At 36.5% G+C, this 14,657-nt stretch overlaps 1 protein-coding gene across 1 annotated transcript; it reads left to right on the top strand.

Annotated features, from left to right (window-relative positions):
* Nucleotides 1–2,185: 2,185 nt before the first annotated feature.
* Nucleotides 2,186–4,054, top strand: CAM3 (calmodulin 3). Its single transcript, XM_021969143.2, has 2 exons — nt 2,186–2,379; nt 3,668–4,054. Exons 1-2 carry the CDS (start codon nt 2,304–2,306, stop codon nt 4,039–4,041), a joined length of 450 nt encoding a protein of 149 aa, XP_021824835.1. The 5' UTR covers nt 2,186–2,303; the 3' UTR covers nt 4,042–4,054.
* Nucleotides 4,055–14,657: the final 10,603 nt, after the last annotated feature.

Here is a 14,657-nt window from a genome sequence, read left to right as displayed (position 1 = left end):
TTTTTCTTTGAGTTAAACGAAGAAAAAACAAAAACAGAAAAAGGGAAAAGAAAAGAATCGATAAGGTTCCCTGAGCTGAGAGAGAGAGAGTTCAAGATGGCCGGGGAAGTGTGGTTACGTGGCAGTCAACGTGTGTGGGGATGAGCTCACATTCCGCGTACGCGTAGAAACCGCGTCAAATTATAAAGCGTAGCAATCACATAATTCGAAACCTTTAAAAAAAAAAAAAAAAACAGAAAAGAAAATCTTAACAACGACAACAACCACACTACGCGTAAAGTTATTCTTAGAAAAAATAGACCAAGACCTATACTTGGCTACAATCAGAACCACAGGAGACTCACTGTATCCGATGGGCTCTGATTTGACAGCAGTTTTCCATGTCATCTTGGCTGCCACGTGGCAACATGGTAAAGGGCCATCACTATCTTTCATCATTTTTCCACAGCTCCAAAATTTAAAATTTTAATTTTCGAGCAATTGCTTATTTTGCCTTCTCTTTTTTCTTTTTTACGGTTATGCCCATTCTGAAAAATTTCTCACAAGTTTACCTTACCTAAAATGCCCCTCATTGGACACAATCACATAAGATAAGAGAGTTCTTCGTCGACATCGAAAAGAGTTAAAACATATGTGTACAATTTGATGAATTTAGTGTAGTATTCAAAGAAAAATGTAAAATGGTAACAATATATGTTACTTGTATATCTAATTAAAATTAATTATATATTTTAAAATAAATATTAGAACTCCTAATATAATAGTTGAACTCCCATAATCACCGTAAGTCTTGTAAAAAAGTATGTTAAAAGTATTACCAACAAGTTGAATTCATTCTCGTTGAATTAATTTTACAAGTATTATCTATTAAAAAATTGCAATATGGTTATTTACTAAATATGAGTGTACATCTAGAAGGACCAAAATATTTTGTAAGAATCAAGGTAAAAGCATTGCTTATGAACTCTAATTCAAGTGGCATTCAAATGTGATGAGCAAGTGAGATATTATAAGTTCAAATATTTTTTGTATTTATATTTCAATCCAATTTAAAACTATAATAAAAAGAGCCTCCTTAAAATTAATTCAAAACCATAACTATCCAACAAAAATTGACTATTTCTTCATCTTGCTTTGAGAAGTTTTTGATTTACCCAAATATGAACAAACTTAACAGGTCCAAATATAAAAACATAAACAAATTTGTTAATTTTATAAGCAAATCATGACACGATTTGTTTAAAATGATATACAAAGAAACTGTTGTGCCAACGGAGTCTAGCCCAGTGTAAAGGCCCTTGACTTGTAGAATAGTAATCTCAGGTTCAAACCTTCATTACAGCTTGACAGTGTGTGTGAGAAAAACTATCATATCTCAAAATCATTTGTATAAAAAAAAAAAAAAAATGAAAAAGAAATTGTTTTTTTGTGTATCAATTGCCTTCTTAATTTGTCAATATGTCCAAATGACCCCCATTTAACTAGTTTTAGTTATTTTTAAATATTAAAAAAAAACTATTTTGAGTTATTTTCTTTCTTTTTTGGCAATCATATAACAACATAAATTATTAAACTAGTGTGTGCCAATTCTTTTTTCTTTTTCACTTTAGAATTAAGAGAGTGAAAATAATTTGGTTGTTGTATGCAATGAAAATAGGACCCATGTTCTTATTTTAATTTTTTTTAGTATGAAAAACTGTTGATTTACTATAATATCCGTATTTAATGAAAATTCTAATTCTTAATAAATTCATTAATCAAGAGTAATTTTTTGTATTTTGAATGTTTTACCATTCTATACCTTTTACAGTATATATATATATATATATATATGGATAATACTAAATATTACTTAAAAAAAACCTCTAGAAATATTAAAATATAAACAACATTTCAAGTCTAAATCATATTATAATAATAAAAGAAAGAACCAAAAATACTATTTTGATAAGCGCATAATTTTTTGGTAATAATATTGTCATTTTCTTTTGGTAATTTAATATTGTGAAATTTATTAGACGCGTCTGTTTCCATATTTCAATTTAGAAGTCGCTAGAAAAAGAGTCGCGATATGGACAAAACAGTCATTTCGAAAGAGCAAATGATGATAGGCGTCGAGGGCTAAATTGGTAAAGTTGAGATGCCAGATGCGCTGGACTGATATAAAAAAGGACACTCTTCTTCCCATTTTTGTCTGAACGAAAGAAAATCTCTCTGTTTCTTTTCTCGCAAATTTTTGTGTTCTTGTTTTCGAAGAGAAACGAAAACGCAATCTCGGATTCTCGGGAAACAAACAAGCACCGATGGCGGATCAGCTGACCGACGATCAGATCTCTGAGTTCAAGGAAGCCTTCAGCCTATTCGACAAGGATGGCGATGGTTAGACTTAGATCTCCCTTCCAATATTTGCATATTATTCATATTTACATGTTATGGATCGTTCATCTATGCCAGATCTAGGTCTTGTGTTTCTGATTTTGGTTCTTCTTTTTGTAATTAGGGTTAGGTCTTGTATTGGGTCGTGTTGTATATATTTTCTGCGTTTTAATTTGACTTTCTGCTGGGGAATTTGGATAATCGATTTTGAATTTTTTCCTTTTAAATCGTGATATTTGGTTTTGCGGATTCATTAGCTTTGTTCATGTTACGTGTTGAGCGATTTAATTTGAAAAGACGTTTGGAGTTGAGCGTTGTGATTTGTAAAATGGTAATTAATCCCTGATCTTTATGATGTGATTATTTATTTAAAGACCTGTGAAAATTACAACGACGTTGAATTAGTTATCATTTTTGTCATGCAATAACTCCAGCCATCAATTTTTCTTTGTTGCATAGATGTGGCATAACAGAGTGTTTGTAGCTGTAAGTAAAGCCTGTATTGGAAATTTAAGATTTATTGTGTTGGATATGTATTTTTCTTGTGGAGATGTAACTTGTGCAGGTGGCTGTATTTTTTGGATTTATGTGCTTGAATACGCGATTCAAGTATCATATTGTCGGATTCTATTGTTTATGCTTGTGTTGTAGTGTGATTTATTTTCTTACAATTCCCATGTTCTATTCTTTCACACAAAGGTAAATAATGGGCTAATACATCTCTTGTGGATGCTTGGGTGTTTTATTATTGTTGATGCTATGAATTTTTAAAGCAGCTCTTACAATTGGCATGGTCTGTTTTTTGAACATATGTTGGTAATGGCTGATTCCGTGCCTTTCAATGTGTGTTTACACTCGTATCTATTGTGGTAAAAATGGAATTTTGCATACAGAATGTACATCATTAGATGGTGTTTTTCTTTTCATTCACGATTATATATGTTTACGAGATGAACTTGTGTGAACTTTTAAAATGCTCATGCTATATTCTAGAAGGCAGTATAATTTACTAATTTTCACTTTCTCAAAGGATATGAAATGCCACTAATTTTTCTTATCATCCCAGAATCTGCATATCTTGTGTTCTGTTGTTGTGCTTAATAGATAAGAAAGTCGATACTAGTGAGAATTTAGCTTCATTAGTTGTGTTCCTCTAATAAAGATGATAATAGTAAGAATTTAGCTTCTTCGGTAGTTTTCCTCCATAAGCAATCTGTAGGGGTCTGGCCAAGGATGATACCCCAATCATAAGAAGCAACTTATTGCTGTTTCTAATAATTTTAATATGCAGGCTGTATCACTACCAAGGAACTCGGCACTGTGATGAGATCATTGGGGCAGAACCCAACTGAGGCAGAGCTCCAGGACATGATTAATGAAGTGGATGCTGATGGTAATGGAACCATTGACTTTCCTGAGTTCTTAAACCTGATGGCTAGGAAGATGAAAGACACTGACTCTGAGGAGGAGCTGAAAGAGGCTTTCAGAGTTTTTGATAAGGATCAGAATGGCTTCATTTCTGCTGCTGAGCTGCGCCATGTGATGACAAATCTGGGGGAGAAGCTCACTGACGAGGAAGTGGATGAGATGATTCGTGAGGCTGATGTTGATGGTGATGGCCAGATAAATTACGAGGAGTTTGTCAAGGTGATGATGGCTAAGTGAGAGTTTCAAGAAACCTAACTCACATGATTTTATGAACCAAAACAAAAAAAAAGAAAAAAAGAAGAGGAAGGGGGGAGAAGAAGCAGAAATTAATATGGGATTCCTAGCTTCCAGTTTTATGTTTATGGTTTTTGTAATCAAGTCTTAAAAAAAGTAGTAGACTTGGGGAGGTGGTGTTGTTTTTGCTACCCTCTTTTATGTCTTGCGACAATGGTTTGGCAGTTAAGTTTTTTTCTTTGCCTTTTCCTCTTCCTTCTTCCATTTTCTGGTCTATTGTGAACCGTAACTTTCTGAGAGGATTCAATGTTCTATGTTGGATGGATGACGCATTTTATTTGTAGGCTACCTCATATTTTACAATGAATCTGCGTGTCAATTTTTGAGCAAACCCGTATGAAGGATGGTTCTCTATGTCATGATTTGTCAAAGGTTGAGCTTGATATATATGATTTGTCATAGGTTGTATAATTTTGCCAAAACTGTTGAGTAACCTTAACAAGTTGTGCTTGAGCTCGATCTGGTATGGCATTAGATTGTGTGGATTTGGTTTACACTTTGCCATCCCAGAAGCACCAATAGTTTTAAATTTGGATAAGTAAGGAGAAGAGAGCAAAAATGTGAAAACTTGGTCCTCAAGCTTGGAATTAATGTATATTGTTGAGATCAATGATACAACATAGTCGAGAAACTAATGTGTTGTCTTAAATTAAAGATTCTTCAACGTTACTATATACGACTTTAATTAAAAACGATGCTTTTGTATTGCACAAATAAAAAACGGATACAAGGTGACAAATTTCAGTATGCATGAGCTTCAGAAGAATGGTGAGATAAATGTTCAACTAATACAATCCAACAACAATTTTGCAGAGTTACTCACTATAGCATTGCTAACTACAACATCTAGAAAGATGGTCAACAATATTGGAATGCATCAATTCAAGGATCTTTGCTAGCATGAAGGAGAGTATGCCATCAATGAGGCCTTCGCACTATACTCCTTTTCCTTCATTCAGGTTTTTATCGCACTAGATTTTCATGGTAAGGTTTTAATGAGGCAGTGTCGAATGTTCTATATTACAAGTGGACATATACTCTTTTTCCCTTTGTCTAGGTTATTTCCCACCTTGTTTTACTAGCAAGGTTTTTAACGAGGCATATTCCATACATAGTGGATGAATAGGGAAGTTTTGTAAATTCAAAGGTTATGGATGAGAACCATAATAGCTACCATAATTACTAATGATTGTATTTACAATATTTATGGGTTTGTTATTATGCACTGTACCCTATCAATTATGGGTGATGAATGATATAAATAGTAAGAACCAAAATGAATAATATACAAGTGAGTATGAGCTAGAGGGAATTGTTCTTACCTTTTCCATACTTTCGTACTTTCTTATAAGACAATTTTCCGAAATTTGAAATTTTCATTAAAATTTAGCTCCTCCAAAACCTAATTGTTGCATAATTAAAAAATGGAAGCAAATCATTGTAGGGGCTTTTTCGTTCCGGCAGCTACTGATGGGCCTGGGCTGTTGTAAAGAGCCAAATGTATGAAATTGCCCCTTGAGTTTGAGTTCAAGGATCAGACCCCAAGAGCGTCTCGAAAGGGTAGCTGAGCCTTAGGAAACACCTTGGTCTTCTTCACCAATGAAACCAACAGTCGCTTATAGATAAATTCTTGGCTTGGCGAGAGAAGCTTGTGGCATGGGAGCTGAGCATTCATGAGTTTAGCATGAGAGAGAGAGAAAGAGCTGCGATTTCCTATGAGAAATAGAGTTTTTAAGGCAAGGGAAGAGAGGATCTGATGAGGGTTTGGCTGAAAAGAGGGAGAAGGAGACAAGGAGAGGGCAATGGGTGGATTAAGTGATTTTCCGGCAGCTCGACAAAGGTTCTGTCAAGAACTGGAACAGTTATGCCAGGAGGGAAAATGGGGAAAAAGGATGAATAGTGCATGAAATTGCTAGGTTTTGAAGATGAGAGGGAAGCTTGCTCTCTCTGGATGTGGTTTCAAGGATGAGAGATGATGCTTGCTCTCTTGTTGTGGTTGTTGGTTGTTGGGTAGGAGGTGCCTCATTTATAGCCCCTGGAAGGTCCTTCTTTCCAAGAAACACTAATGGTTTCCATCCAATTTGGCTAAGTCTTTCCTTTCCTTTCTCCTCTCTTCCTTTGACTCATCCTATTTGGTGAAAATCTCTCAGTGGGGAACTCCCATTTTCGGCCATCTCCTTTCCTTCTTTCTTCTCTCTTCCATGGCTAAATCTAGTGGGGAGAAGAAATGGGCACGTATGCTGGTTTGAAGGGTGTTTTGCTCAAGTATCCTTTGGTTTTTTGGATGGCTTGTGTTGGGAATTGTCTTAAGCCATGTGATGGAGATTCCCAGCAGCCTGCATACATAGTTAACTTTTGGCTTTGTCATTGTTTTGTCTCCAGCCATGTGCTAGAGACTTTTAGATATTTTATAGGTCATTTGGGCCATTCTTTAAGGTAATGGGCTAGTTCACTAAGGGAATAGGCTAATTTCCTAGAGCATTTGGCTATTTTTCCTAAAGTATTGGGCTATTTTCTCTCTTTTATGCTTACCCACATATTTGGGCTCAAGAAATGGGCTTGAGTTTCGGGGCTCCCAAGTAACCCAAAACTTCCATTTCTCTGCTCATCAATGGGCCTCATGAAAACTCGTAACCATCCATACCACAATCTGCTCAGCAAGCCCCAGCAAACCTCCAATTTTTGGCTGCTGCAAGCATCCCAACGACCATCGACCAATTCTCTCGGATGCTGTAAGCTCCCAGTAGCCATCACAACCATGTCTCCTACTTTCTCATCCTTGAAATCCATCATCTTCTCTATAAATTCTCACCAAGCATAACTCCAAGCCTTTCCTTTCTCCTCATACTCTACCAAGCTATAAACACCATATCCTTCAAGCCTCAAGCTTTTCCTCCCATCCTCCTTCTCTTGAACTCTTAAATCCCCATAGCCATAGCCACAAACAACAAATTTTCAACACCCAAACTCAAACATATCCAACACCAAGCCAGTTACTGCTAAACTTGTGGGTCTTTAGCTCCCATACTCCAAGCTCACACAATCTTGGTTCAACATCAACAAGTCATCTTCAACCATCCAAAGCACGACCAAGCAATCGTCAAGCTGCTGGAAAATCTACTCAAGTCACTCATCCATACATCCACATCTCTCTCTCTCTCTCTCTCTCTCTCTCTCTCAAAAAGCTCCATCCCAGATATGAAATGTTGCGTAGATACAGCTGCACCAAAATGGATTCAGTTGCATCCTCAACTTGTGATACTCGCAAGTGCACGAGCCGTTCGGTAGTATAGCGTATGTAAGTGCGAGGTCGATCCCACGAGGATTGGTGATTGAATGATCCCATTCATTTTCCCTACACAAAACAGAAATGAAAAAGAAAGGAAATAAATACAACCAGAAAAAAAGGAAATAACTAACTCAAGCAGATAAGTTCCCAAGTTCAATTAGATTAACGGATTGATTCTAGCTAAAGTATGATTAAACCATGGTGTGTGGTCATAACCTTGTGTTCCTAATTCCCTAATTTGATCATTTGTTGTCTAACCTAAAATTAAGCATTAGGAACCCATTAAGCATAGAAGAACATTTTAAACAACCAAGCATGTATCTAATCCCTGTTGTCGAATGTCCATACATACTCTTCCTATTCATAGTTCAATTTGAATTAAAGCATGGTGTATACTCTTAATTCAAACCAAGATAGCTAACATGCAAGCCTAAATGGTGATCAATCATTCAAACTAGCATATTAACTTATAAGCATAATGAATAAGAACATGAACCATAATTGAAACTTGGAAACTAATCAAACTTGAAACTAAAGAAAAGAATTTACATAATGAAAAGTAAAGTGGAACTAAGAAAAACTTAAGGAAAATTTCAGCACAAATATTTCATTACTACAATTGAAAACTAGAAAATGAAACTAAGAGAACTTGAGGGAGAGAAGGGAAGGGAGCTCTAGAGAAGTGTTTGAGAGCTCCCCCCCTTGGGGTGTGTTTACAAGCTTAGAGAACTTCCCTATTTATAGGCCTAGGGGAAGTGAAAATCTGAATTCAATATGGCTAATGCATACAACACTTGTTTTATAAAATCTGAAATGGTTGATGCACTTGTATTAGAAAATCTAAATTGGGTGATGCACTTCACAAATAGATCCCACCAGCAGCCCTAGCTCATCTTCATGTCACCATGACCAAGCTTCCAACCAGAAATGATAGCTCATACCTAGCTCACCATGACCAAGCATCCAACCAGCACATGCTGAGGTCAGCATGACCAGCAACTTCAAGGGCTTACAACTTGGGCTTCCCTTAAGCAAATTAAGACTTTAAGCACTCAAACTTGAAGTTCAGAATGTCTTCTTTCCAGCCATATGTTATTTGGGCCAATCCAAGGTCGGAGGAAGAAGTTAAGGCCGAAACAAATTGCTAACTCATTTTCTGCGCTGATAAGATCCATCCTGAGCATGGTTCTGTGTTTGCTAGGTAACGGACTCCAGATTTATCCAATGGGGCTGAATTGTGGATATGTTATAGTACACACCAATTGGAACAACTTTCATGAAGAATGTGGCCTCATTAGAGCTATGTAGGTTGTTGAAACAAAGCTTGCAATATGACCTACGGAACTGGACTGGCAGGGGGCTGTAGCCAAAATGAGTTTGTCTTTAAGCTCTTCATCCATTCATCCAAATTAGGCCTTAACATGCTTGAATTGCATGAATTATGCTCTCTAAAGCCATCATTATTACCTAAAGCTCAATGAACTGAAAGATAAACACAAAAAGGATTAAAAGCACAAGTTTAACTCAAAAACATAACCAAATCATAAGCTAGAAGGGTACAAAATGATATACAATTATGAACCGATCAAATACCCCCAAACCTAGATTTTACTAGTCCTCAAGCAAAACAAAAGGAAAACGAAGAAAAATAAAACAAAATAAGAAGTTAACTAGACCACTTTCGTAGGTAACTCGATTGCATTGAGCGTATGCAACAAGCCTTTAAACCTCTAGGCATCCCTAGTAGGAGGAGTTGTGTCTCCTGAGGGTTTAACAGATACGATACCCACAAACGTTTTTCTAACTCTACAAAACAAAATGGTTAGAAAACTTAATAGATTTGTTAGTCCTTAAGCAAAACAAAACAAAACAAAATACAAAAACGTTAACCTTCCAACCGGACAAAAATGTTAAACTTCATAGACATGGCTCAACAAGGAACAAAACAAGCACTAAGGAAGTTCTAAACATTATTCAAGTGCTACCACAATCTCACAAAAATCATGCTCAAGGTGTGTGTGTGTGAAGTAGCCATGAAGATACAACTCATGCTTCTCAAACAACGATATGAATTCTTGCAAGAATGAACACAAGTTTGCCAAGCTAAACCAAAATCAATAGGACTTTACTCATGGATGTAATGTAATGGTTAGAAAAGGAATGGATATTAAAATACAAAGTCTAAGGAGCAAAGTAGAGCATGACATGTAAACAAGATCATGGACGTTTGAAATGTAAGGCACATAAATTGAAAAGCTCACAACACCAGATTTTGCAATTGAATCACTTCACAATTTGATTTTGACATTTACACACTTTGTATAATATTTGGCCCAATTTTGCGGCTCTTTACCCTAGATCACCTTTATTTCTCCTTATATCAACCTAGGGTCGTGACTACATTGGCCACACTTCTTTTCTCTTTTTCTTTTGATTTTTTTTATAGCTCATTTATTGCCTTGAATACAATCTGAAATACAATCATACTCTACATGTTCCCTAGATGGTAGGATGTTTAATGGATGATAAGGTGATAGAAAGAAATGGCTAAGTGTTTGAGCACAAAGGGGTTTACAATGGAATATGTATTATATGGGTTGATGGAGGAAAAAGAAAGAGGCTTAACAAAGATGGCCTAAATCATATCTTAGTTATAAACTTGACATTCCAGTGAATCACACAAGCAAAAATGCATACAATTGGGTAAGACATGCAAGAGTTGTATAATCATGGCTAAAGTGCATAAAAGGCTCAAGCATAATTATGTGAGACTTAGCTAGCAAAAGAATAAGATTCAGACCTAACACAATGCTTATCAAATTCCTAAGAGCCATATTAGAAGTTAGACTCAAGATTTATCATTGGTGTGGGAAGGAAAACTGAAAATGACTCAAAGAAAAGAAACATAAGCTAAAAAAAACTTTCCAGCACCCCCAAACTTAAATGAAGCATTGTCCTCAATGTTAAAGCAAAGTAAAGATGATTGAGAACAAGTAAATGATAAGGGGAAAAGTTAAGAAGAAGGTTTAGAAAGAAAAAAAAATGAATATATAAGCAACTCACGGATGACCAGTTAAGGGCCTCAGAAAACACAGCCAGGGGATCCGGGAAGGTTGGAGGGGTCACAATGGTCCCGCTTAAAACCCAAACTTCTTAGACACCGAAGGTGTCGCCTAAAGAACTCCTAGACACTGTATTGACGGAAGTGCTCACTGGAGTTACCATAAGTCAGCTCATATGAAAAATCTTTTTAAATTTTTAAATTTTTATAAAAAAAGAAACAGAAATTTAAAATAATAACAAGTAAAGAGAAAGGATTGAAATGCTCCCCCTTGAAGCGATTAGGTCGAGCGTGATGTATTTGGAGGTCGCGACTTCTCCCACTACTCCACACTTCCTATCTTTGAAGTTGCCATCTCTCTCCATTTTTATTGAGCTATTTACATTGCTAAAACAAACACACACAAAAACTTGAAACGGAATTAAAGGATTACGATATATTAAAAAAAAAACTAAAAATGAAAAGGAAAAATCAACACAAGTCCAATTCCATGCTTCAAAGCAACAAGCACCAATGGGTTGTGTAAGCTGGGACTTAAACCCAGTTCTCTTGCTTGTTGAGCAATTGTCCTTTTCTGTTGGACTACAAACACAACTTGTCCATTAACGTCATTAACTTTAAAACTTGAAATTGTCCAGTTAAGAAAAAAAAAATAAAGTAGGAAAGCCAAATATAATCAAACAATGTTACCGATCCCCGGCAACGGCGCCAAAAACTTGTTGCGTAGATACAGCTGCACCAAAATGGATTCAGTTGCATCCTCAACTTGTGATACTCGCAAGTGCACGAGCCGTTCGGTAGTATAGCGTATGTAAGTGCGAGGTCGATCCCACGAGGATTGGTGATTGAATGATCCCATTCATTTTCCCTACACAAAACAGAAATGAAAAAGAAAGGAAATAAATACAACAAGAAAAAAAGGAAATAACTAACTCAAGCAGATAAGTTCCCAAGTTCAATTAGATTAACGGATTGATTCTAGCTAAAGTATGATTAAACCATGGTGTGTGGTCATAACCTTGTGTTCCTAATTCCCTAATTTGATCATTTGTTGTCTAACCTAAAATTAAGCATTAGGAACCCATTAAGCATAGAAGAACATTTTAAACAACCAAGCATGTATCTAATCCCTGTTGTCGAATGTCCATACATACTCTTCCTATTCATAGTTCAATTTGAATTAAAGCATGGTGTATACTCTTAATTCAAACCAAGATAGCTAACATGCAAGCCTAAATGGTGATCAATCATTCAAACTAGCATATTAACTTATAAGCATAATGAATAAGAACATGAACCATAATTGAAACTTGGAAACTAATCAAACTTGAAACTAAAGAAAAGAATTTACATAATGAAAAGTAAAGTGGAACTAAGAAAAACTTAAGGAAAATTTCAGCACAAATATTTCATTACTACAATTGAAAACTAGAAAATGAAACTAAGAGAACTTGAGGGAGAGAAGGGAAGGGAGCTCTAGAGAAGTGTTTGAGAGCTCCCCCTCTTGGGGTGTGTTTACAAGCTTAGAGAACTTCCCTATTTATAGGCCTAGGGGAAGTGAAAATCTGAATTCAATATGGCTAATGCATACAACACTTGTTTTATAAAATCTGAAATGGTTGATGCACTTGTATTAGAAAATCTAAATTGGGTGATGCACTTCACCAATAGATCCCACCAGCAGCCCTAGCTCATCTTCATGTCACCATGACCAAGCTTCCAACCAGAAATGATAGCTCATACCTAGCTCACCATGACCAAGCATCCAACCAGCACATGCTGAGGTCAGCATGACCAGCAACTTCAAGGGCTTACAACTTGGGCTTCCCTTAAGCAAATTAAGACTTTAAGCACTCAAACTTGAAGTTCAGAATGTCTTCTTTCCAGCCATATGTTATTTGGGCCAATCCAAGGTCGGAGGAAGAAGTTAAGGCCGAAACAAATTGCTAACTCATTTTCCGCGTTGATAAGATCCATCCTGAGCATGGTTCTGTGTTTGCTAGGTAACGGACTCCAGATTTATCCAATGGGGCTGAATTTTGGATATGTTATAGTACACACCAATTGGAACAACTTTCATGAAGAATGTGGCCTCATTCGAGCTATGTAGGGTGTTGAAACAAAGCTTGCAATATGACCTACGGAACTGGACTGGCAGGGGGCTGTAGCCAAAATGAGTTTGTCTTTAAGCTCTTCATCCATTCATCCAAATTAGACCTTAACATGCTTGAATTGCATGAATTATGCTCTCTAAAGCCATCATTATTACCTAAAGCTCAATGAACTGAAAGATAAACACAAAAAGGATTAAAAGCACAAGTTTAACTAAAAAACATAACCAAATCATAAGCTAGAAGGGTACAAAATGATATACAATTATGAACCGATCATGAAACACCCATAATCTCAAGCTAAGTTGAAATCATAGTCATCATCTTCTGGCTGCAGAAAACACCCAAAATCTCAAGCCTTAATCCTTTCTTTATGCTCATTTTCTCTTAGAAGACCATGCTAAACCCTAAACATCACCCAAGCATTTCTGTAAATCACCATCTTAAGAGTCAAGCATCATAATTAACTTTCTCTGTTTCAAGAAACCCATTCAAGCTGGCAGGAGCATATCCAGAGTTGCCGAAAGATATAGTCCAGCTACAATTCCAAGCTTTTACCTTTCCAACTCTCTCTCTTGCTAAATTTATGGGCTCTTAGTTCCCACGACACAAGCCTCTCATGCTAAGCCTAGTAATATCTTGATTCACCAAAGCAAACTTTCATGCCAAGCCTGTACAACATCAATGCACCATCTCAAACTATTTTCAGAGCTGCCGAAAACATCAACACAAAACACGCAGCCACAAGAAGAACAACAGAGTACTCCCCTTGGACTTACTTCTCCTTCGGGATGCTTTGGGCCTAGTTCTCGCTAACTCGGAAAAAGGGGCAACGAATGCTTGATTCACCAATATGGCGGTCCAAGAATCAACAAGCCCGAACAAGCCTTCTGACGGAAAAAGACGACGACACATATAAATTATTTACAATAAGTGATTTTTCTTATATGTTACGAAATAGGTTTGGCTTTCAAAAATGCCGAAATAATATGGACCCCAATAAGCAATGCCAAATTGGCACTTAGCTGAGTATGATTATTTGTTTATTCTTTTTAGTGAGAGCCACTAAGTGTATTCGGGGTTGTGGTCTCCAAACACTTTGTAAACACCCTAATTTATTGATAGTTGATTTGTTTGCTCATATTGCTATGAGGATGTACTCAAGTGACACTGGTCATGAGGAGCTTCATTAAATTATGTGTCTTGCTATTTTCTTGTTCTTGGACTTATTTCTATGCGTTTTATCTTGGATTCAATCCTTAAGATTTGGTGCTTCCGGCACTTATGAAGACTAAGAAATTGTAGTCATTTCTAACCATGTGATGATTTCACCAAGTTTATTTGGTTTAGTGGTGTTCCTCTTTTCAATTTCCAATACGTAATGAGAATAAGAAGAAATGGAATAGGATAAACAAGGAATGAGAATAAGACATCCTAGTTTTTTGTTTTTTTTTGCCAAAGTTAGGAAAGGGGAGGGGGGAAAACTCACACACGAGTACCATGGGGGCTTGAACTCAGGACCACTTAAGAGCACCACTAAGGGCCTGAGCCAATCCAACTAACACCCTATCGGTAACTAGGGATGGCAATGGGTCGAATCGGGGGTGGGTATGTCATTCCCATCCCCATCCCCGTTAAGCTTTTTTCCCCCATCCCCGCCTTCATACCCGCAATATTCATATTGGGATTCCCCATCCTCACCTTTGTTGGGGAATGGGTTCCTCGACCCACCCCATTACGGGAAAAAAAACCAATATAAAACTACTTTGTTGAAAAAAATAATAATAATAGGATTAGGGCAAGATAATGAATATATATGACCCTATCGGTAACTACCCCTCCCCGCGAAGACCCTATCGGTAACTACCCCTCCTAGTTGATCCAATTCCTAATTTTTAGGGTATTTGATTAAAGTTTTAAAGTTAGACCCGTGTATTAAATGATGCAAATAAACGTAGGGAAACTCAAGAATGGAAATCATTCCTTTTCTTCTAATTGTGGTTACTTGTAAGTTCGAATAAACAAACAAAACCATATCAAAAGGAATAATAAAATAGGTTTCTTATCAAGTCCCTTTTCCTTCTTGTTCCGCCTTTCT

Source organism: Prunus avium, chromosome 7, assembly GCF_965620075.1.
Source record: "Prunus avium chromosome 7, drPruAviu1.hap1.1, whole genome shotgun sequence".
NCBI lineage: Eukaryota > Viridiplantae > Streptophyta > Magnoliopsida > Rosales > Rosaceae > Prunus > Prunus avium.
Note: the sequence above shows the minus strand (reverse complement) of the source record. Positions and strands in the feature narration are given on the sequence as shown.

Excerpts from the sequence above, each read along its gene's own strand:
- CAM3 (XM_021969143.2), top strand. The coding sequence starts at position 2,304 with ATGGCGGATCAGCTGACCGACGATCAGATCTCTGAGTTCAAGGAAGCC. Across the intron at positions 2,380-3,667 it reads ATTCGACAAGGATGGCGATG|GCTGTATCACTACCAAGGAA; the intron begins GTTAGACTTAGA and ends TTTAATATGCAG.